The sequence below is a fragment of the Lepidochelys olivacea genome (genome assembly GCF_965140295.1).
Source record: "Lepidochelys olivacea isolate rLepOli2 genome assembly, chromosome: 2".
NCBI lineage: Eukaryota > Metazoa > Chordata > Testudines > Cheloniidae > Lepidochelys > Lepidochelys olivacea.
Genome location: NC_140412.1, coordinates 46,645,090 through 46,669,872, shown reverse-complemented (window position 1 = coordinate 46,669,872; position 24,783 = coordinate 46,645,090). Strand labels below are relative to the sequence as shown.

The following is a 24,783-nucleotide window of genomic DNA, read 5'->3' as shown; positions in this document are numbered from 1 at the left end:
AGTTGAGCATTCTTTTGCCTCATTGAATAGAATTTTGTGTTCTGAAAGAAGTGGCCTTCTGCCTGATCATGTGAATGATCTAATGAGCATATCAATTGAAGGAATGGAAGTACTGGACACACGAAAAGCCACCAAAGATGAACGCATTGAATTCAAGAAGTTCATTAACAAAGTTGTGCAAAATTATAACAAGAAACCAAGAAGGATGAAGATGTAGTGCTTCATAGAAGACTTGAGTAGCGAACTTTAATTTGTGATTTTAAAACATGAGTTAAATCTAATTAAGTGGTCATGAAACATTTTTCAGTTTTTACTATGGTGCCACAGAGCCACCTTCACGGTCTCACCCCTCATCAGCCCTGACCCCCCCCCCCACACACACACACACTTCAATTCCTGGGGAAAACCACTGTCCCTAACCCCCATCTCTACACCTTCCACGTGGCATCAGAGGTCACATCCCTACCACCGCACTGCGGGACAATAAGGACAACCACAGCTTCACCCCTTTCCTGCTCGGAGGAAGTAAGCCAAGTAGATTAATACAGGATAAAAAACATCCTAGAAGCTTGGATGGGGAAAACACAGGACAAATGGCATAACTCTGCAGTGCTAGGCTCCCTGTGCAAATACTACAACAGGAACTTCATGGGGTACCTCCATTGGAGTTGGGGAACAGTTACATTCCCTGGCACCCTCAGGCTTCCCAGCACAGGAAGTATTAATACCAACTTCCATTGTATGCTGGCATTCTCATGCTCTATATCCAAACCACCCTGATGTTACATGGGTGGGACTGCCACCTGCATCTTTACTATATTATAGTAACTTGCCACAGAGCTACTTTAGCGATTCCCTGCCCTCACCAACAACAACATTGGTATGGAGGGGAATATTCATTAAAAATAATCCACATCATCAGCCAAATCCTGGCTTTGCTTTGCCCAGTCAAGTGTCCCTGCTGACTATTTGAATGAGTTTGGGGAGCAGAAGACAATCAGCACCTCTTCAGTCTTCAAAGGAAAGGCTGCATGCAATGTGTAAAAGCATTCTTTTCCACTTCTGCATCACTTCAACTACTGAAGTAATTATGTGAAGACTGTGTAAAAATATTACCATAGTGAAGCTCTTAAATGAAGAAGCCACTGCTAGTAAGCACTTAGTGTAAAGTTGACTTTTGTCATTTTGCTACAGTTTCACTTATTATTCTAGTACCATTAAACTCAAAGACTTCCATTTCTATCTTTTCAGTTACCTATAATTTAGATTTATGTCAAACCACAAATTAAACTGAACATTGTAGCTCAAACAAGTTTGTGAAGGTGACATGCAAAAAAATTTTAGTTGAGTTTGTGCCCCTTTTTTATTATCTATGAAGGCAACCTAAAAAGGATTCTTCAAGACAGTTTCCCAAGCCAGATTTTATTTCTGCTCTTTAAATCTATATATCTGTCAAGACATATGGTGTTTCCTAGATTAGCAGATTTCTCAGCTATGTATTTGTGAACTATCATGCTTTCACAGCTGCAGCTTCAGTTAACGTCCCAGACATTTGGGGATGTTAACCAGGTGTTAATTTAAAAAAGTAAATAGACTACAAATCCCTTCCCACCAACTACTCAGTTTCTTTAATCTTATATAATAATTTTACTAGTTCTCCTGTCACTATAGACTTTTCCAGGCAAAAAGAGAGAAAACCAAATATTGTTTTCCTTTGGAGTCACTTCCCAAACTACCCCTTCACAGCAACAGGGGAAAATTTAATACTTAACATATATTTGTTTAAAGAATTTATTGTATAAAATTATGATTGGCATGAAATAGAAATAGTTCTTTTTAATGCATATTTCCCATTAACCTGTACACAAGTATTACAAGCATCAAGCAAAATGCAATAATTCTAAGAACTAATTCCATACTACAAAAAGCATTCACATAGTGAAGCTACTCTGGTTACAAAATATTAAATAAAAGCACTTCAAAATATGTATTTGGGAAATGTAATTAAATGAGCAATGCTTGCTTAAATTAGTTAAACAAATAAAACACCTCACACACATACAACTTTGTTGGTTCAACCCACATGGAGTAAAGTTCAGATCCATTCATTTACTGGGATTATTCTTGGAAGGGGGAAAAAAAAACAAAACCAACATTGTTACGAAAGGGATCAATCATTATTTGATGACATATAATGCCATCAAGTAGTAATCCAGCTCTCATGAGTTTTCATACAGAGAGGAATGCAGTTGTTGGGAGACCAACATGTGCGAACACACATACACCTCAAGGCATGTACCAATTTTCTCTTTAAAAAGACATTTCAAACTTCACTGCTTAATTTAGCTAATTCAGCTCCTGAGGTCACAAGACCTAAGAACAGGGGTCTACAAAAGATACTTACACATTTAATGTAATTTTACTTGCACTACTGCGAAGTCTGTAGATGTCAATTTTTTTTAAATATGATACATCCTCACTATAAGACTGTTAAAAGGTTACCAAATCTCTGCTTCCCAGCTACCTTGAAGGCCCTTGTCCTCTACAGCAAGTGATTCATTTAATCACTGGTAAATCCTGTGCTTGCACATCCTAACAGCAGCCTTACACGAAGGAGGTACTGTAATAAGCAATTACATTCTAAACACATTTAAATTCTAAATTCACATCTAAATTTCAAAAGACCAGAAATTATTTTTACAGCTTAAAACAAAATAACTACAAAGGTCATTTCTCAAAAGAAAAGGTAATAAATCCAGCTATTTTTGTGCCGGTTACTGTTCATCTGTTTGAGGCAGCTGAGGAGTGTTTGTATGTATATCTACAGTATGTAACTCACACATACAAATATCTACACACACAAGCACTAACATACTGAAGATCAATCCACAGCTCACACAAAAGGAGCACTATCCCATAATTCTAGTATAATTTTATCTTTTTCAAAATGGATTCTGAATTCCTGAGTCTCAAAGACACTGCTGTCCTTTTCTATTAATTGATCTGAAGGAAAGTCTCTAGTTTGCATTTCTCCTAAGGGTACAATAGTTTAAATCTTTTTAAAATGTAATGAGGGGGAAAAGAGTGACTGGGATCAGTTTGATTTTTTAAAGCATTTTTAAAAGGAATAAAGGATCTTCACCACTATATAATGAAGGCCACCTTAGTCTAAGACCTCTTATGCTAGTATACCAACATTTTTGTGGCAGGGAGAGATTTAGGTCCCTGTTCTTAACTGTATGCATTATGTGCAATGAAAACAAAAATCCGTCCTTTAAATAAATTCGTTAAAAAAAAAAAATGTATAAATAGAATTGCAATGGAACAGCCCTTTTGTTACAATCCACGTGGTAAAGTCACTGGAGCAGATAACTCATGAGTTCTCCCTCAGATAGTGCTATATTCACCATAACCTATTATGTCCTCTATAATTTCCCTTTTACTTTGCATATTACACAGTGTAACTTAAAATGTTATTTAAGAGCACTTCAGTCCCACGATGTAGGATTTAAGCTTGTGTGAATAAGTACAAGTGGCTCTGCAACATTTCAATGATTTACAAAAATACATTCAACCAAAAATTTATATAGGATTCTCTTTTTAAAATAAAAAATGGGGGGAAAGCCAAATGGTCCCATAATTAGCAAAGTAATACACTATCATTTCTGGAAATATTTACAAAGCAAAGCACATTCAAGAGTATTGTACATTGAATTGCATACTTTTTACTCATTCATCTTTATCAGTAATAAAGATCTACTGTATATAATTATTCAACCTTATAAATAATGCTAAGCAGAAAAATATTTACCTCTGGGCCATTTTTATCAGTTTCTAAGAGCAAACACAAAACAAAATCTAAAGTGCAGGCTACAGATCATGACAGGCATAATAAAGGACAAAAGGTGCAGTGATTTGCATCTACATTTCGAAGTTGGTTAAACATCTATTGTTCCTTGCTAAATATCACCCTCCTTGTGCAATTTAATAACTGGTGAGTTGGTCTATGTCACAGTACAACCTGTAACCGCTTGGCTTTGTTTTTTTACACCGGTTATAGTTGTCCATAGCCATTTCTAGGTAATAGCTTAGATTTACAAAACCTTATATTTTTAATACTTTAAATCACACAATATTGATCCCCCCCCCAGAAAATGTTATTGTCCTCTTGTTGCAGAATGTTGTTGAAGAAGTGATGCTTGGTTGGCTGCCTGGAGCAAAGGAAGTTTTCATTTCCATTTCACATGCTACGATAGCTGCGTTCAATTCCACTTGAGCTCGGTGAACAACATAAAACATGAGACCGAAGCTTATAACAATCTATGAATAAAACAAACACACTGCAATTGAAAAAATATATAGCTAAAAACAGGAATACAAAGCAAATACTTTAGGTGAAGCATTAAGATAAGGAGTTCTCAGTACACAGCTTTATAGATCACTTGTTAATATTTAGAGGTAAATGCATTCAGAGGAAGATAAACCTAACCAATAGGTTAATCCATGTCTAATACACTGCCATTGATATGTGAGAAGCCAGAGATTAGATGGGACTTCAGAATTGGCAGGCGCTGTAAATCTAGGTGCTTTCTTCCATATGTTGTCATTGACAAACTTGTAAAGGTGAGTTTTGCTATTCATTTCCTGGTAAAGAAATCCCTCCACCTACCTGCATGAGCGGGTGCGAACCAAGACACTTCCCTAGTAGGTATCAAGCACAAGAGCACAGACAGCTGCAACAGCACAGGAGCCAGCAAACAGAGCTGTAAACAGGGGAGTTTGAGTGGGAGGTTGGCGGGGGAGGGGAGGGGTGTAAAAGCCAGGCAAAGGCTACTGAAGGGATTGTGTGGTGTTCTAGCAGTGTTTTGGTGCTTGTTGGGGGTTTGTTTTGCTGTGGGTGATGGTGTTTTGGTGTGGTTTGTGTTTCCCGGACTAACAGGATTTAGGTGGGAAGGCTATGACAGATACAGAGGCAGCAGTGGTAGTGACCCAAGTAGTGGAAGACACAATGAAGAGGACGTATCAAGAGCATGTAACATGATCCTGGAGGGGGTACCTGGAAAGAGTTTCGTTTGCATGAAGTGCCGCCTGATAGAGCTGATGGAAGAAAAGATCCAAGGATTGGAGATGCAGGTGGAAACTCTGGTAGAGTTTAGAAGGGGGTTTGAGCGGATGATGGAGCAAAGATATGAGGAGGCTGAAGAGGAAAGCTCAGACTTGCAGATGGAAGCAGGACCAAAGAACTCTGAGGGGATACTGCTGGGTGAGGAAAGTGGACAGTGGAAGCATGTGACTAAGAGAACCAGGAAGAGGAAAAGATGGGCTAGTGAAGGAGAAAGAGCTCAGGAACAGGTTTGCGGAGCTGGAAAATGAAGGGGCACGGCAGGTGGTCACTGAAGGTGAGAGAGCAAGGAAGAAGAGAAGAGAAGCTACTCCTATAGGAAGAGGGCAAGAGTCAACGGAGATAACACCAAATAGGAGCCCCAGGAGGATATGGGATGGGTTGCAGAGGATTGCAAGGGACAATAGGAATAGAGAGGACATGCAGCCAGAGGGAAGAGGGGATAGACTGGAGAATCGCACCATTGCCAAGAAAAGGCAGGTCTACGTGATTGGGGACTCCTTACTGAAAAGGATAGACAGGCCTGTAACAAGAGCTGATCCAGAGAACAAAAGGGTGTGCTGTCTGCCAGGTGCTAAGATACGAGATGTGGACCTGAGGCTGAAGAGGAGCCTACCGGGAGCTGGAAAGAATCTACTGATTGTCCTTCATGTGGGAACAAATAATAACGGCTAGATTCTCGCTGGAACGTATTAAGGGAGACTATGCCAGGCTGGGGAAGATGCTTAAGGAAATTGAGGCTCAGGTGATCTTCAGCGGGATTCTGCCTGTTCCGAGAGAAGGGAAACAAAGGTGTGACAAGATTATGATGCTCAACAGATGGCTCAGGCAGTGGTGCTATAAGGAGGGCTTTGGGATGTATGGCCACTGGGAAGCATTCATGGACAGAGGACTGTTCTCTCGGATTGGACTTCATCTGAGTAAGGAGGGAAATAGACTTCTAGGATGGAGGACGGCACAACTGATCAAGAGAGCTTTAAACTAGGAATTGGGGGGAGATGGTTCGGAGATGTCCAGGTAATCTCCACACCTGATTTTAACATTGAGAGGGAAGAAAAGATACAGCCGTGGGTAGGAGAATGGACATAAGGAGGAAGGGTAGTGTACATACCAGTCTAATAGGTGATACTGGCGATAGAATGTCTGTGCCTAATCGGGTAAAGAACGTGACCAAGGCCAAACAGCAAAAATTAAGATGTTTGTACACTAATGCAGGAGACTAGATAACAAAATGGAGGAACTAGAGCTACTGGTGCAGGAAGTGAAACCAGATATTATAGGGATAACAGAAACATGGTGGAATAGTCGTCATGACTGGAGTACAGCTATTGAAGAGTATGTGCTGTTTAGGAAAGACATAAATAAAGACACAGGTGGTGGAGTAGCGTTGTATATCAATGAGGTAGACTGTAAAGAAATAAGAAGTGATGGAATGGATAAGAGTCTGTCTGGGCAAAAATCACATCGGGGAAGAAAGCTACTAGAGCCTCCCCCGGGATAGTGCTTGGGGTGTGCTGTAGACCACCGGGATCCGATCTGGATATGGATAGAGACCTCTGAATGTTTTTAATGAAGTAACTACAAATGGGAATTGTGTGACCATGGGAAACTAACTTCCCAGATATAGACTGGAGGACAAGTGCTAGTAATAATAATAGGGCTCAGATATTCCTGGATGCAATAGCTGATGGATTCCTTCACCAAGTAGTTGCAGAACCAACAAGAGGGGATGCCATTTTAGATTTGGTTTTGGTGAGTAGTGAGGACATCATAGAACGTTGTCGGGGACAGCCTTGGTTCGAGCAATCATGACTAATTCAGTTCAAATGGAAGGATAAATAAAGATAGATCTGTGACTAGGACTTTTGATTTCAAAAGAGATAACCTTAAAAAAATTAAGGAAGTTAGTTAGGGAAGTGGATTGGACTGAAGAACTTGTGGATCTAAAGGAGGCGGCGGCCTGGAATTACTTCAAGTCAAAGTTGCAGAAACTATCAGAAGCCTGCACCCCAAGAATAGGCAGGAGTTGTAGACCAAGCTGGATAAGCAAGAACCTTTGAGAGGTGATTAAGAAAAAGCAGAAAGCCTACAAGGAGTGGAAGATGGGAGGGATTAGAAGGAAAGCTACCTTATTGAGGTCAGAACATGTGGGAATAAAGTGAGGAAGGCCAAAAGCCATGTAGAGTTGGACCCTGCAAAGGGAATTAAAACCAACAGTAAAAGGTTCTATAGCCACATAAATGAGAAGAAAACAAAGAAAGAAGAAGTGGGACCGCTAAACACTGAGGGTGGAGTGGAGGTTAAGGATAACCTAGGCATGGCCCAATATCTAAACAAATCCTTTGCCTCAGTCTTTAATGAGGCTAATGAGGAGCTTAGGGATAACGGTAGGACGACATGGGAAGGAGGATATGGAGGTAGATATTACCACATCTGAGGTAGAAGCCAAACTTGAACAGCTTAATGGGACTAAACTGGGGGGCCCAGATAATCTTCATCCAAAAATATTAAAGGAAACTGACACATGAAATTGCAAGCCCATTAGCAAAAACTTTTAATGAATCTGTAAATTCAGGGGTTGTACCGTATGACTGGAGAATTGCTAACATAGTTCCTATTTTTAAGAAAGGGGAAAAAGTGGTTCGGGTAACTATAGGCCTGTTAGTTTGACATCTGTAGTATGCAAGGTCCTGGAAAAAATTTTGAAGGAGAAAGTAGTTAAGGACATTGAGGTCAATGGTAATTGGGACAAAATACAATATGGTTTTACAAAAGATAGATTGTGTCAAACCAACCTGATCACCTTCTTTGAGAAGGTAACAGATTTGTTAGTCAAAGGAAACGCAGTGGATCTAATTTACCTCTATTTCAGTAGGGCATTTGATATGGTTACACATGAGGAATTATTAGCTAAATTAGAAAAGATGGGCTCAATATGAAAATTGAAAGATGGATAAAGAACTGGTTAAAGGGGAGACAACAACGGGTCATGCTGAAAGGTGAACTATCAGGCTGGAAGGAGGTTACTAGTGGAGTTCCTCAGGGATCGGTTTTGGGACCAATCTTTTTATTACTGACCTTGGCACAAAAAGCGGGAATGTGCTAACAAAGTTTGCAGATGACACGAAGCTGGGAGGTATTGCCAATTCAGAGAAGGACTGGGATATCATACAGGATGATCTGGATGATCTTGTAAACTGGAGTAATAGTGAAAAGTGCAAGGTCATGCATTTAGGGATTAACAACAAGAATTTTTGTTATAAACTGGGGACGCCTCATTTGGAAGTAACAGAGGAGGAGAAGGACCTCGGAGTATTGGTTGATCACAGGATGACTGAGCCGCCAAAGTGATATGGCCGTGAAAAAAGTTAACGCGGTCTTGGGATGCATCAGGCGAGGTATTTCCAGTAAAGATAAGGAGGTGATAGTACTGTTATACACGGCACTGGGCGAGACTTCATCTGGAATACTGTGTGAAGTTCTGGTCTCCCATGTTTAAGAAAGATGAATTCAAACTGGAACAGGTACAGAGAAGTGCTACTAGGATGATCTGAGGAATGGAAAACCTGTCTTATGAAAGGGGACTCAAGGAGCTTGGCTTGTCTAGCCAAACCAAAAGAAGGCTGAGGGGAGATATGATTGCTCTCTATAAATATATCAGAGGGATAAATACCACGGAGGGAGAGGAATTATTTAAGCTCAGTACCAATGTGGACACAAGAACAAATGGATATAAACTGGCCATCAGGAAGTTTAGACTTGAAATTAGACGAAGGTTTCTAACCATCAAAGGAGTGAAGTTCTGGAACAGCCTTCCAAGGGAAGCAGTGGGGGCAAAACACATATCTGGCTTCAAGACTAAGCTTGATAAGTTTATGGAAGGGATATATATGATATGATGGGATTGCCAAAATTAGGCTATTAATTGATCTTCAACTATTAGCAGTAGATATGCCCAATGGCCTGAGATGGGATGTTAGATGGGGTGGGATCTGAGTTACTACAGAGAATTCTTTCCTGGGTGTCTGGCTGGTGAGTCTTGCCCACATGCTCAGGGTTTAGCTGATCGCCATATTTGGGTCTGGGAAGGAATTTTCCTCCAGGGCAGAAAAAGGCAAAATATCATTCTGGAGTGTATTAATAAGAGTGTTGTATATAAGACACGGGAGGTAGTTGTCCCACTCTACTTGGCACCGGTGAGGCCTCAGCTGGAGTACTGTGTGCAGCTCTGGGCACCATGCTTTAGGAAAGATGTGGGCAAATTGGAGAGAGTTAAGAGAAGAGCAACAAAAATGTTTAGAAGGTTTAGAAAACCTGACCTATGACGAAAGGTTAAAAAACACTGAGCATGTTTCATCTTGAGAAAATACGACCAAAGAGGGACCTGATAACAGTCTTCAAATATGTTAAGGGCTGTTATAAAGAAGACTGATCAATTGTTCTCCATGTCCACCGAAGGTAGAACAAGCAGCAATGGGGTTAATCCGCAGTAAGGGAGATTTAGGTTAGATATTAGGAAAAGCTGGTCTAACTATAAGGGTAGTTAAGCTCTGGAATAAGGAAGGTTGTGGAATCCGCATCCCTGCAGGATTTTAAAAACAGTTTGGACAAGCATCCATCCAGGGATGGTCAGGTTTACTCGGTAGTGCACAGGAGGCTTGGTAGTCAGCACAGGAGGCTGAACTTGACATCTCAAGGCCCCTTACAACCCTACATTTCTAGGATTCTATAATTTATGAACTTCACTGGAAATATAGATAGGATGGAGGTCTCTTGTGTATAGATGGAGATAAGGCTGGGTTATAAAATTAAGGTTGACTTTAGGAATTAATCTTCAAAAATTCCCTGCTTTTACAGCATGGAGGAGGGTTGGAATTTTTTTGTGTTGATTTTAAGGGCATTATAGTCTCAATCTGAATTGAATGAGTGTCTGGGATTCCCCCCCACCCCAACTGAGGCCTTTTTCGTACTCTTGTAATTAAAAAAAAACAAACAAACAGTTGAATAGGTTTTGCTTCTTAAGGCCTATGTATTTTCAGTGATGTCCTAAAGTTAACTCTACCAGCAGTGTGTTGTTTCAGTGGAGTCTCAGCTATGATTGTCAGGGGAATGACTCTCAAACACAAAACTGCTTTCTCGCTGTTCAAAACACAGGTACCACTTTAAGAGGTTACCCCACTTTAGGTAGGTCTAGCAGAACTAAACAATCCCAAATAAACAGACTTTAGCTTAGAGAGAACTTCCTCTGACCCTCCAAAAAAACTTAACCCCACAGACCCTAAAATTCCCACGTGTAAGGAATTTGAGTTTGCATTAAGGACCATCACATATAAAATACTTTTATATAAAGCCATCTGAAACAGCAGTGGACCAAAAAAAAAAAAAAAAAAACCACCTAAAAACACTTCAGTGCAAGATATGAAATAGCAACCTGTTTCAAACCTCCCAACATAAATTAACTTCAAATGTTCCATAGAAACAAAATTCTTCTCTGAGCAGAGGCTACACTTGAAAGTTTTCAGTCAGAAGACAATTTTAGTCAGAAACTTACAAAGAGGTGATAAGGAATTCAAAATAGGGCTTAGAATATAAGTTGTTTTGCAACCTGAAAAAAGGATTCTGGAAGGATAAAAGTAATTTCAAAATATTGCTTCCTACATTAAACGCACCACATACTCACAGACAAATAGGACCACCACAAAACAAAACTGTTATTAAATCTTAGCTGAATAGTCTCACTACTCCTGTTGCTCATGTTTTCATTTAACCTCATTTAAGGCAACAGTCAATTTCACCTTTAGGTTCCGCAGCAGCACAATGTGAAATGTTTTGTTGTGAACACTGCAGGGAAATGTTAATTGGCTTGAAAACTGTTTCAGTGAGATTTAAACAAAAAAGAACCAAAAAAAAAACCCCATAGAAACATGGCTACTCTTCTCCTCTATTTTAAAAGTTTATATGGAGATATAAAACTTAAATTTGGAGTCACATTTGACCTGACATTGTCCCTTTATGTGGTCACCACAGGCTCTGGTTTCCTCTGGGCCCCGGGGGCTGCCCCCATCCACTCCCTTCCTCCAAGCCCCTACCCTTGCCCCTTCTCACCCCCCGCTCCGCCTCTTCCTGAAAGGTTCCACCCCCTCCCCATAGTGCACCCCATCCTGCTCCCCCCCCCCCCAGCGCCTCCTGCACACTGTAGAACAGCTGATCGCAGAGGACAGGGGCGCTGGGGGGGAAGATGAGTAGACTGGCAGAGCTGCCAGCAGATAGAAGGCGCTGGGGAGGGCAGGGGGGAGCTGGCTGCCGGTGGGTGCTAAGCACCTGCTAATTTTTTTCAGTGAGCGCTCCATGGCTGGAGCACCCACAGAGTCGGCACCTATGGCAGTCACTATTTGACATGGGAAGCACTCACCACTGAAATAGAGTCGCCTCCAGGGTGAAGTGTGGCAAATCATTCTGCCCCAAGGATAATCACTTGTTCTTAGAAAAGCAAATTAATAAGAACTTTCCAAATGGAACTACAGAAGAAATTCCAAGTAGGCAGAAGTAACTACTAACACTGAAACTGGGCAAGGGCAGCAAGATTAATACCATTCAAAAAGTGCCGCAGAATCTTTAACAACAAATGATCAAATTCTCATCTAAGCCTCATCTGAAAGACAGCACTTCCAGCAGTACAATATCCCATACATAGCACAAAGCTGAGGATGGTTCACTCCCAGCTGAGAAACCTGCCAACTACTACCACCACAAAAATGAATCAAGGGCTGGGGGAAAAATGCCCTACAGTGACAGATTTACAGAACTCAATATGTTTAATTTATCAAAAAGAAGACAGACAGTGTAATCAAGTCACCTCTCAAAGTACCACCACCAGGGCCAAATCTATTAACTCCATAAAGATTGATAAAACAGTCAAAAGTGATATAACTTCACACACTTCCTGTCTGAGTGGCATGCTCCAGAGGTCCCAAACATCCAAAACAGCATTTTACATTGTTATCCTGCAAATTACAAATCAAGATTCTGTCCTTACAGTTTGCTGCATACAGGCAGAGACCCTCTGAAGTCAATGGGGCTCCATATGGGTGAAGGTATCTTTTTGCGTACAAGTTACAGGATCAGTGCCCAAGATATTTAACATTTATTACTAATTTTACACATTGAAATATATGATTTTGACTCTCCCCTTGCCCCAAACCAGATTAACTTCTGCTGTCATTTGATAAAGCTAGGTTAAATAGTTAAATTTGACAAATTTAGCCTTTGTTTGCAAACTGTGCAGGAAGAATTTAACAAATTTAGGAAAATTTTATTCAGGATTACTCACCAAACAGCTTCTAAAACTATCTGATCTGTCAATTGAACATTCATACCAAAATGTTCATAAGCAATGTTCAAAATTCAAGTTATTGTTTAGTTCTAATTGGATGTATGTGTGTCATATACTCTTATTTCCATTGCCTGATTGAATAAACTTTTAGACTCGGGTTTCTCCTTTAAGTTCAAAATTTGCAGTCTATGAATAGTCTCTAATGTTCATTTAGATTTGGCCATTTCAACAAACATTACTGCCAGTAAGCTTGTCCCTCAGAATATTCACTGAAAGCAACCACAAAAGCAGCTAAAGCAAATCACATTTCGTATTTCAGAAATGTTCAGAGTAGTAGTTTTTTTAAAGCTATTTACTCAGCTCTAAGTTACTCATTAGGGCCCAAATGTTGAGTCCAGGTAGCCAGGCAAAGTGCTGGGAAAAAGCATGAGAAGCGGGTGGTGGTGGTGAATCAAAGGACTCCTCCAGTAACTGATCCTTCCCCCACTTCTTCAGTCACTTCTTCTGATCCCTTCCTATATTCAGCCCCCCAATGTGCAGCTGAACCATGCCATTTCCACTACATAGGCAGCCTCTGTATCCATGAAGGAGGTGGCTAGATTTAGCCCTTAGCAATTTTTAAGACAACCACCACAGCACTAGCCCAGTAACAGAGCTTCATAAGTAAAATGAAAGATGTTCAAATAACCTTTTTATTTTCTCTCATTATCTTTCCAGTTTATTTAACCCATGCTCTTACATAGATGTCAATATTCTCAAGCAAGCTTCATCAGCAAACAAGTAGCACATACAAATTTATTTAAATGGAGCCTGGTGTTGATTTTGTATCTTATTCTTTTTATAAAGAGGTTTTATGATTATAAAAGTTGAACAAGACAACTACAGTATAACAACAAGGAGTCCGGTGGCACCTTAAAGACTAACAGTTTTATCTGGGCATAAACTTTCATGGGCTAGAACTCACTTCATCACCTGAGTGAAAATTACAGATGCAGGCATTGTTATACTGACACATGAAGAGAAGGGAGTTACCTCCACAGATGAGGAGGTGTCAATTCCAGGAGAGGCAAAGCTGCTTTTGTAAGGAGCCAGCCACTCCCAGTCCCTATTCAGGCCCAAATTAATTGTGTTCAATTTGCAAATGAATTTTAGTTCTGCTGTTTCTCTTTAAAGTCTGTTTCTGAAGGTTTTTTTGTTCAAGTATAGCTACTTTTAAATCTGTTATAGAATGTCCAAGAAGATTGAAGTGTTCTCCTACTGGCTTTTGTATGTTACCATTCCTGATGTCGATTTGTGTCCATTTATTCTTTTACATAGGGACTGTCCAATTTGGCCAATGTACAGGCAGAGGGGCATTGCTGGCATATAAAGCATTAGGAGACGTGCAGGTGAATGAGCCTCTGATGGTGTGGCTGATGCGGCTGGGTCCTCTGATGGTGTCGCTAGAATAGATATGGGGACAGAGTAGGCAGTGAGGTTTGCTACAGGGATGTTTTTGTGGATACAGACTAACACGGCTACCCCCCCGATACTTAACTACAGTATGATCTGCAAATTTGCAAGCAAATGGTTGCAATTGCTATTCAAATCCAAACCAATATAAAATCAACTGACAGTGTCAGGTGATGCTTTAATGCCTATTCTGCTACTAGTATAGCAATGCCAGTTCACCATGCTCCCCATTCATGGGATCTAACAATGTTGCTCGCTACCTAGGATTTAATGACATCTTGACTGTATACCAACTCTTGTATAAATAACAGAGGTCTATAAAATCATGAATTGTATGGAGAATGTGAACAGGGAAATGTTATTTACCACCTCACATAACACAAGAACCAGGGGTCACGCAATGAAATTAATAGGCAGCAGGTTTAAAAACAAAACAGAGGAAATACCACTTCACACAATCCACAGTCAAGCCATGGAACTCATTTAGACATGGGACGTTGTGAAGGCCAAAAGAGTAACTGGGTTAAAAAAAAATTAGGTAAATTCCTGGAGGATAGTTCCATCAATGGCTATTAGCCAATATGGTCAGGGACACAACATCATGCTCCAAATGTCCCTAAATCTCTGACTGCCTGAAGCTTTCACTGAACAACAGGGAATGGATCATTCAATAATTGCCCTGTTCTCTTCATTCTCTCTGAAGTATCTGGTACCGATCACTGTCAGAAGACAGAATACTGGGCTGGACGGACCACCGGTCTGACCCAGAATGACCATTGTTATGTTTTTAATACCTACTTCTCATTAAGTCAGAATTACTTTCTAAATGGGGATGTTTCAATAGGCCACCACTACAACCACTTATTTCTATAGCAACTTTCATCTAAAAGACCTGTACAAGTTGGGATCGTTCTATACTCTTCTAATACTGACGCACAGCCAATACTGGAATGGAACCAGGCAGATATCTGGGCTTACAGGAGGCTCCAAAGTGGAGTGAATGTTTACTGCCCTAATGGCTCACTGTGACAGCAGAGACTAGCGGAGCTCATTAGCACTCCAAACACACCCTCTCATCTCCCTATATTGCCCTTATATTGGAGGCTGGAGAAGCTGGTGGAGGAGGAACCAGCTATGCTGATTCTATGTCAGATGCACATACACTGGGGGAGGGGGAAATCCCCACCTGGGAGATCCACGGGCTTTTCGACCCTTTGCACCACCAGAGGCACAAAAGGGACAGATCACAGCAAAGACTCTTGCCCATCATCACTAACAGCATACTAGTACCTAAAATCATGTTAGGACACTGGTTCAGTAACAACTCAAAGAAGATTGCCCCACCCACTGAATCACCAGTATTCCAGCTGGATTTTCCTAGAATGTCTCCCATTAGTTGGAGGATGAACAAAATCACAACCCTAAAGTAGTATGGCCACATGGCAAAAAATAATAATAATAATAATAATAATTTCCAAATGTAACTGCTCTCTCTCCAGAGTCACCCGAACTACAATAAATATACTGGCTTTAAGATTAATGACTAAGAAAATAATATTAAATCATTTTTAAAAACCACTCACCTGTAAAGTAAATATAAAATAGCCACTAACACTTTGTTCTGCAATGACATCTTCCATGGTTCGCAAAGTGGTGCCTAAGTAGGAGTTTAGGAGCTGAGTAGGAAGCAGTCCAACTGAGGAAGCCATCAGATAGTTGGGTAAAGATAGATCTGTAATCTAAATGAAATCAAGCGTGAAAAGCAATATACAATTCCGATATAATTTTCCCATAACCAGTCTGACTGCCTTCCCCACAACTGTCTAAGCAAAAGTTTAGAATTCATTGTATTACAATATTCTGAAAATGACTGAGTGCAAAAGTTCCATAAAAGATCAATTCAATAAGGCAATACTTTTAAACTTGCCATTTTAAAATTCTGTTCAATTACATTTCATCTTTTGCTAGGCTGCATCTTCAACTGGACGTCCTAAGGATGCAATTACACTATCCCTTTGCTTTGTCTGCTTCATAATGGTGAGCAGAAAGAGCACTGCAGTTTATAAGAAACTTGGTCTCAGAACGAAACTAGGATATCGGGTGACATAGGCTTAGAAGACATGAAGTGAAATTTGGTGCCTATCAGCCTTTGTTTTCATATCATTTCAAGTGCATAACAAACTGAGAAAAATGTAAATGTTTATTAAAAAGTATAACGTGTTCAACATTTTCATTTAGGAAATATAATTTAGTTAAAATGCATGAAGTGTAGCTACAATATTTCTGTAAGGAAAAAAATATGACTCATTTAGAACATCCTTCATAGAAGGTTTTTTATATTACATTTTAATTGGCCCAGAATATGAATTAGAGCTAGCCAGATCCTTCTGAAAGTGGTGTTAAAAAACAGGAAAAAGAAGAAAGTGTAAATATTCTTTTGAGTCCCCCTCTCCTGCCCCGATGATCCCAGAGTTTGGTTTGTTTTTTTTCCATTTTGAGTAGCTCTTTAACTATTGTGCAGACAATTTGTACAGGGGCAAGGTACACAGTACCAGCTAAATAAAGTCAAATGGGATCAGGAGAGGTTGAGAAATAGAGAGGAATGTAAAAGATGAGAGTCCAGAAGGGTATAGGGATGCATTTCAGGCAATGAAAACAGAAGTGGGTTAAAAATAAAGTGAATTCAATTTTATGGATGCTAAGGAACATAAACTAATCTACAAGCAGATCCCTGGATTATTTTCTTTGGTGATTATGAAAGGTGTAGGTCTGACAGCTTTGGACACTGAAGTTTTCATTCTCTCCTGGCTCCAACAAAACAGGCTAAGCATTGGAAACAGCACATTCCTAGCCAATGTGATTCAATCCTGACCTGGAGGGATCACTTGTAGGGCTGAGAGAATAATTCAACTGCCCAACTCTTTCAGCCATGACCTCCCTGTGGAAGCTGTCAACAATGATGCCAACTGGCATTAACTCTGATGTGACGATCTAAGAACAAAAATAAGACCACCAACTCATTTCAAATAAAATCCCTGAAAAAGGTTACCAGAGGTTGCATGTTGGGAAAGTTTCCTTCCACTGATTTTTATGAACTGAGTACATACACTGCAAAATTTCTCTGATAATGTCGTAGGCCTCTCATTGTGGTGGTTTAAACCGTTTAGCTATAAATAAGTGGTGTACACATCATGACATTAACAAAAATAGTCCATGAGACCAACTTGGATATTCAGTTTGTGGAATGGAGGTAAGTTTAAAATACACAGGTAAAGTAAAAATAGGTCCCCAATATACTGATCAGTCACAATAAATGATATGGTATTGAGATGTTAATAAAAATCAGAGTCTGTTAATGATAACATTGACAAATACTAGTCTTGCCAAAAAGTCATTGTCAAACATATCTATTGACTTTGGAATGGATCTAGCAATGTGTGCTTAAAGACGGGATTGCTGTGATCATTTGATTCATATACCTGTTGGAAATTTGAAGCAAGCTGTCAGTTGTTCCTAAAGAATTTCTGCAGACTATCCAACAGAACACATTAAATGAAAGAAAACAACTTCTAAAGTTCTAATTAAGCACTGAGCTTCTACAAGGAAATAACTGACAATGGCACAAATCTGTAAAAAGTCAAAGACAACGACTAAGACATCAGCAGAGTTAAGTTATTTTAAGGGCTGTGTGATGAAATAAGTGACTATTCTGTGAGTGCACCATAAAGGGCAGAGTAATTATTTTAATATTTTAGAACAGATTAAATAATTGAATATCATAGTAACATTATTTTGAAAATTAAGTCACATTGCCAAAATCCCAAAGCATTCTTAGCATGAAATATTAGTGGAAAGTTTTTTGGGAAAGGGAAAGGGAAGATGGAAAATAAAAGATTTGGGTTTAGTTTTGTTACTCCACTGGAAGAAGATAATTTCCCACTCTTCCCAAATAACTTAGGAAGACACTTCCAAAATACATGTTGAAAATTTTGCTTGCTAGATTTGAACATAGGCCAGCAACATGGCTAATATATTTTCTCGCTATGGGTGTATTGCCAGATACACGCATGATTACTCTAGACCTAATTATTTGACAGATGTTCTCAGAGGACTACTACTGAAAAAAAAAAAAAAAACACCCACACCCTGTAGGAATCTGGGCCATGGTGGAACTATGCACAGACCTCCTTTATTATCATCAAGAGGATGCAGTCAGTGCTATTACTGTCTTTAAAATACTAAAGTAGATACAAGATTTTCTAAATAGGGCCTTGTCATTAAATCTAATGGAATTGGGAAGCAAATCACAAAGAATCCTTGGGGACTTCTTCCCTTTGTGAATATATAGTAAAGCATTTTACTTGCAGATATAAGTTTGCATTTTTGATTTTGTCCTGCAACACGTAAGGATGTAAGAAATAGGAAAGACTGTTTCCAACTGAAGGAGAAGCAGACAGTAAGTTTAAAATGGGTTTGGGGTTCTTGTACATCTCATCAACCCTAGGGGAAGGCCAATAGGGTCACACTTCCTTCAGTATGCCTCCCAGTATCCAGTAAGAAATTTCCCATCAATCCCTTGGTGAGGGAGGAGGAGCTTGTGGTTTGAAAGGTAGAACAGTGAATCTCCATAATGCTCTCCAGGTTATCTGATTCTTTTCCTTTGAGGGAAAGAGCAAGGAAAGGTACCAGGCTGGCCATGGTCCAATTTCAGGTCAGAGTGCAATCCCAAAGAGGTTTCCAATGGTGACAACAATGACTTAGTTAAGTGAAAAGAAAAGGAGTACTTGTGGCACCTTAGAGACTAATTGGTTAGTCTCTAAGGTGCCACAAGTACTCCTTTTCTTTTTGCGAATACAGACTAACACGGCTGTTACTCTGAAACCTGCCTTAGTTAAGTGAAAAGCCAGAAGGTATAAAATATTTCTGTGGGAAACCAGGAGGATTCCTGGGGGAGATTAATGCGTCTCCAGCAAGATTTGCATAGTTAGGGAAACAGGTTTAGTTGTGTAAGTCTTTTTCTTTCACAAAGGAGGAGGACCACCGATCTCCCAAAGACAAAAAAAAAAAAAAATCCAGTCTTTCTGCTGCTGGCTCCTAGCTTTCCAAGCAGTAGCAGGGGGACATTAACAAGACTCTGAGTCAGTAGCACTGCTGCTATTCAAAACTTTTCTGGTATCAATGAAATGAACAGGGATCATGTTTCATTGGGGCGAGGGATAGCTCAGTGGTTTGAGCATTGGCCTGCTAAACCCAGGGTTGTGAGCTCAATCCTTGAGGGGGCCATTTAGGGATCTGGGGCAAATACTGGGGATTGGTCCTGCTTTGAGCAGGCGGTTGGACTAGATGACCTCCTGAGGTCCCTTCCAACCCTGATATTCTATGATTCTATGTCAATTTCACACTGGAACTGCAGAGGAAAGTTATGAGCAGCAGTACCTGCATGCACTGGCACTGGCCTTGAGGGAAGGGAAAAGAAGATTGAACAAGTAGTAGTAGAGATGCAACAATCTGCATCCCCATAAGATGTTCTTGAAACGTACATGAATAGAAGGCAGAAGAGAGTACGCTCTTTTTCCTTTCTAACAGGAGATGAAACACAAACATCAGACTCAGCACTTCTGCATAGTGGGTAGTATATGCAAGCCTCCAGAGAGAACACAATGAAAGGAATACCAGCCCTATCCCTCTGCAGCAGCAGAAGGGGTGGGAGGTAGGGTTGTAGGATGGGAAAAGGAGGGCTCAGCTTGTCACTTGGACATTATCCCTTGACTTCACTTGTGAGATTTCATACCCTCAATCTTTTATATCAACCTCTGGTTAATTAATATCTGTTTTGTTTTTCCAAGCTGTGAGCTTCTAAAATCTAGTTATAAAGCATGCGAACACACATTTATATAAAAACTGAAAAAGGGTATAGATATAAAATAGAAGATTCTTTTGAACACCCACATTTCTTTCTAAATCCAATCACTCAACTGTTCCTTTTGAAAAACCATCCCCTAAGATAAACAGGAAGCTTTCAGCACACACTCCAAACATATTAAGGAGTATTCTAATGAGAAAACTGCATCACCAAAGCTTAAAAATGTGCTTGAAAACTATGCTAACATAACACTTGACATCTTACAAGTAAAAGTCTCAATTTTTTCAGACAGTTTCTACAGAAATCACAGCTTGGACCTTATACATAGAATTTATTTTGTATTTTTCTATCGTGTTAACTTGTGTGTATGCTATAGCTGCATGGGAGCGCTACTATAGTTAAGGTTGCATCATGACATCTGTTTAAAGGTCCACCGAAGTTCTCTAAAATTGGCATTCTTAGTCGGATTCATTTCAAATTTAGTGTGCATCAAGAGAGTCATGTTAGTGATCCAAATTTGGAGTCATTTGAGTTAGGGGTTGTGGAGATATAAGTCCAGGGATAAAAAAGTCATTTTTCAAAAAGTTGCCAGGTGTTTTTTTGGTTTGGTTTTGGGTTTTTTTGCTCAGAGCTACAGATCAAACTATTGATGTGATGCAAGTCAAAATGGTCTCAATCTGTTGAATATTAGTGAAGGTAGTGCGTGGCATACATTATATCTTTGCGGGACTCTGACTGAACAGTTTTTAAGAAAAATTTTACACTGCACATTTGGTAGTACAGAAAAATGAGTAGAGGGTTTAAATTCAACTCCTGTAAGCGCTTTAACATCTAAACAGTTACTCAGATTGCTTTGTAATATGGTGTGCCTCATGGGGGCATGTGGTGGTGTTAGTGATCCAAATTTGGGGTCATTTGACAGAGGGGTTCCCATGGTACGCCCCCCCTCCCCCCAAAAAACTAGTTTCCTTCCTTCCACTGCCTTATACTGTGGCTGGAGATTGCTACAATGTGAGAGTCCTGGTGGCAATTTTAATTTGGAGTGGAATGTAAATCGAAGTATTTAATTTAATTTAATTCTATTCCCACAATTTTTAGGCTTTTATATGCACACCCCAGCTCTGCCAGTGCACCCCAACCCATTGTACCTGTCAGCTCTGACTACACACAACATGCTGTATACATAAAACTAAACAAACCCCATAATTATTCCCATCTTTCAGTTATAACAATCATAGGCTAAAAAAATTGAGAAAGAAATGGATTTTTTTGAAAGTGTCCATTTAAAGGGAATTTGCATCCTTCCTAACAAACTTGCATTTTAACCAGACTTTCTCCAGATCTAGCCAATCTCATTTAAAACAAGACTCATTCATTCTGAATCACTTTTAAAGGCAGTTCTTTTAAAACTCTTTCTCTTCTGTGATATTTTGCTTTACACTATGTTCATTTTGCATAATATACAAGCCTGAGAATCTTCTACCACAACCAATCTAATAAAGTCTTGAGAATCTTTCCTTCCTCAAGCAACCGCAGAGGTGGCCTGTAAAAGCAGACAGTGGGGGGAATAGAATGCCAGATCTATCGCTGGAAGAGAGACACCCTAATTGGGGGGTTTCTGAGTAGCAGCCGTGTTAGTCTGTATCCTCTGTATCCACAAAAAGGAGTACTTGTGGCACCTTAGAGACTAACAAATTTATCTGAGCAGCGTAGCTCACGAAAGCTTATGCTCAAATAAATTTGTGAGTCTCCCAGGTGCCACAAGTCCTCCTTTTCTTTTTCCTAATTGGGGGATTCATTTTAAAAGACTACTAAGTGGTCATATTCAAACAACACTTAGGATTACTATAACGGGAAGAACTGAGAAAAACTGTGGTTTCAGTTTGCTTACTACGTGCAAGTCACAGTCTGTATGTGGGGTCAGTTTCACTGTTTTATAGCATCACCTGTGAGGCCCAGAGCTGGCAGTCAGAGTTGTGCTGTCATACTTTAGTCAGTAGGCACTAACATGGGCCCAAAGGTCCATCCAGGCAGAGCTGACTGCAGGATTAGACCCTGATCTTGCAACTGCATCCCTGCGGCACACCTTTGCCAGGTGCATGATACATTTGCCTAAGGCAGTTTCTGTTTGTGAAGCTCTTTCTCACATCAACAGGAGAGATTTTTCCCATCTAAAAAACTATGATGGAGAAACAACAAAAGCAGGGAACTCAGGCTACAAATAAGTTGTGTTTTGCAGTGTTCAGTGGTGTGAAAATCAGTGAAACAACATTGGGTCAGGTCCTAGAGCCCTGATGTCAAACCTCCATTGGGTGAAATCATGGCCCCACTGAAGGCAGTGGGAGACTCATACTGATTTCAATAAAGACACCCCCCCCCCCCACTCCCTACCGCCACAGGCAGCCCCCTGCTTCCGGGAGCCACTCACCGAGAACACTGCGTTTTGGAGGCCGAAGGGGATGGGGGTGAGCCTGGCCAGGGCCACCACTTTGAGGCCGCTTCCTCCCTCCACTACGCGGATTACGGCGCTGAGCTTCTCGCTGCCCTGGATCCTCGCTAGCACCCAGCGGGCCAGCAGCTTCTTGCAGACCACGTGGGCGATGAAAGTGCCGATGAGGACCCCGAGCACCATCAGCCCCATGCCCAGCACGAAGCCGTACAGGTAGCCGGCGGCCACGTTCAGCACGATGTAGCCCCAGCCGCAGGGGAAGGAGACCACGATGAAGCCCACAGTGAAGAGCAGCACGCCGGCCACGCTGTCCAGGCTCTCGGCCCAGAGCAGCAGGTCCCGCACATACTGGCGCACCAGGGCCAGCGCGGCGAAGCACAGCGCGGCCAGGACGCACACGGCCAGGCAGCTCTTGCACCAGCAGGTGCCCAACAGGCAGCACGAGCAGCGCCACGTCCTGGCCTCGGGCAGCCCGGGCCCCGCGCCACCCGCCTCCGGCAGCTGGCACAGCAGCAGCTCCGAGCGCTGCAGCCCGTTCTGCCCCGGGTGCGGCCCGCGCAGGAGCCCAGCCGCGTCTCCCTGGGCGCAGCCGGCCGGCTCCCCGCCTCCGCCAGCCCGCGCCAGCCAGCGGCTGAGGTCCTGCCGGGCTCCCTGGGCAGCCGCGAACTTGGCGGCCCGGGAGAGGAGCTGGAGCACGGCGCCCCCGGGGCTCCACATGCCGCCGGGCCCGGCCGGCTCTAGCCCGGCAGCGCGCTCCGCCGGGCGGGGATCGAGCCGCCGCGCTGGGCCAATGCCCGCTCCCCGAAGCCACTGGGCAGGGGCGGCCGCTCGTTCATCGCCCCGCCATGGCCCGGCTCCCGCGGCGACGAAGAGAGCGAGCTGCTGGCGGCGGGAGAGGGGCGGGCGCGCTTCGCGGAGGCCGGGCGGGTTCCCGGTGCTGCGTGGGCGGCGGGTCGGGTTTACGCGGCGGCTCCGGGCTGGCGGCCCTGGCAGCTGGGGAGTCCCGGGGGGCGGCCTGGTCGGCAGCGGGGCTCCTCCATCTCCCGGCGCGCTCGGCTCCGGAGGCAGCTGAGCCCCGGCGGTGCAGATGTGGCAAATCCGGCGGCGGCGTTGCCGGGCAGGGGGCGGCGCCCAGTGGGGAGGAGGGAGGAGGCTCGGGGCGGCGGCACCTCCTCCTCCTCCCCCCCCAAGCGCGGGGGCGTGGGCAGGCTCCTCGTACACCGGCCTGGCCGCGGCCACGCGGGGCTCGCAGGAAGCGCGTCTCCCCCTAGATCCCGGTGACTCCCCCTTCCTTGCCCGAGGGGGCGCCCACCCACGCACCCCCGGGCTGTGCCACTGTGACCCCCACCGGCCGTTCCCAACTACCGCGGACCCTTCCCTTCCCAGGGCAAACGTGGGGCTGACTGAGGAAAACCAACAGCCTCCCGTTCCCTGTCTGCTGCCAGGGTTCTTCCTAACTGCAGGGGCTGGAGGGTTACGGACGTCACAACGGGGCCCAGAAGCAGGGGTTGCCAACCCACCACAAGTGTCCTGTCCGGGCGTCTCCAGGAATGAAAGATGAATCCTTAATTAAAGACAGTGTCATGTGGTGAAACCTCCAGGAATACGTCCAGCCAAAATTGGCAACCCTACAAGAAGTGTAGCTTAGGGGGGAACTCTGGCTAAGCAGTTACTATTCGGCTTCTCTCACACAACTCCAGGAAGGATTTTGTGTGTTTCTTAAATATTGTGCAAAAAGAGTTTAATGCTATACAGCTGAAAAACATTTCCAGATGAAGCACTGACCCACATTTTTTAGTGGTTAGGTACTAAATCTCTGCCTAGGTGGAAAGATGAGCTGTGTTGCAGAGACTGTTTTGCCAGATTCAGAAGCCTTGTTTATGCTACCCAGCTTCATACCTACAAGTCACTGCTGGTGCATCATTACTGCTAGTAGCAAGAGGGGAGATATAGGGTGGAAGGGGGCTCAGGCATCAGCATCCACTGGGAGCTGCACTGGTGAGGAATTTCTTCAAGGAATGTTGCAAGCATAGACAGAGCCAGAGCAGGTGTGAAAGTTGGGAGATGGAAGGACTATTATCAGATTATATAGACCAGTGGTTCTCAACCTGCAGCCCATGGGCTATTTGCGGCCCAATCAGCACAGAGCTGTGGCCCAGGTGACATCTTCAGGGCCATACAGGTAGTATTCGTTGCAGCCCACATAACATACTGTGGGCCGCACTTGGGCCCACAGTGGTAAATAGGTTGAGAACTACTGATATAGACATACACATGCATTCTAGAATGAAGAATTAGACTATGATCTGAGGGACTTGCCACAAATAAATGTGTTTACTATGATTACAAAATACATCTCTTCATTAGAAACAGTAAAGTAGAAGTGGTCCAGGAAACAGAAAAAACAACAAAGGACCTCTGAGCAACACCGTTGGGAAATTCCCAGACCTGAAGAAGAGCTCTGTGTAGGTCGAAGGCTTGTCTTTCTCACCAACAGACTTTGGTCCAATACAAGATATTACCTCACCCACCTTGTCTCACCATTGGGAAAAAACATTTCTGGG

General features: G+C 42.3%; 1 protein-coding gene across 1 annotated transcript; it reads right to left on the bottom strand.

Moving 5' to 3' along the window:
- Window positions 1–1,821: 1,821 nt before the first annotated feature.
- On the bottom strand, window positions 1,822–23,397 carry TMEM64 (transmembrane protein 64). The gene is made up of 3 exons (XM_084618243.1): window positions 22,199–23,397; window positions 15,491–15,646; window positions 1,822–4,320 (listed from the first exon to the last, which is right to left on the bottom strand). The coding sequence occupies exons 1-3, from the start codon at window positions 22,934–22,936 to the stop codon at window positions 4,126–4,128; spliced, it is 1,089 nt and encodes a 362-aa protein (XP_084474369.1). The 5' UTR covers window positions 22,937–23,397; the 3' UTR covers window positions 1,822–4,125.
- Window positions 23,398–24,783: the final 1,386 nt, after the last annotated feature.

Excerpts from the sequence above, each read along its gene's own strand:
- TMEM64 (XM_084618243.1), bottom strand. The coding sequence starts at position 22,936 with ATGTGGAGCCCCGGGGGCGCCGTGCTCCAGCTCCTCTCCCGGGCCGCC. Across the intron at positions 15,647-22,198 it reads TCCAAAACGCAGTGTTCTCG|ATTACAGATCTATCTTTACC; the intron begins GTGAGTGGCTCC and ends GATTTCATTTAG. Across the intron at positions 4,321-15,490 it reads ATTTTATATTTACTTTACAG|ATTGTTATAAGCTTCGGTCT; the intron begins GTGAGTGGTTTT and ends TTTTATTCATAG.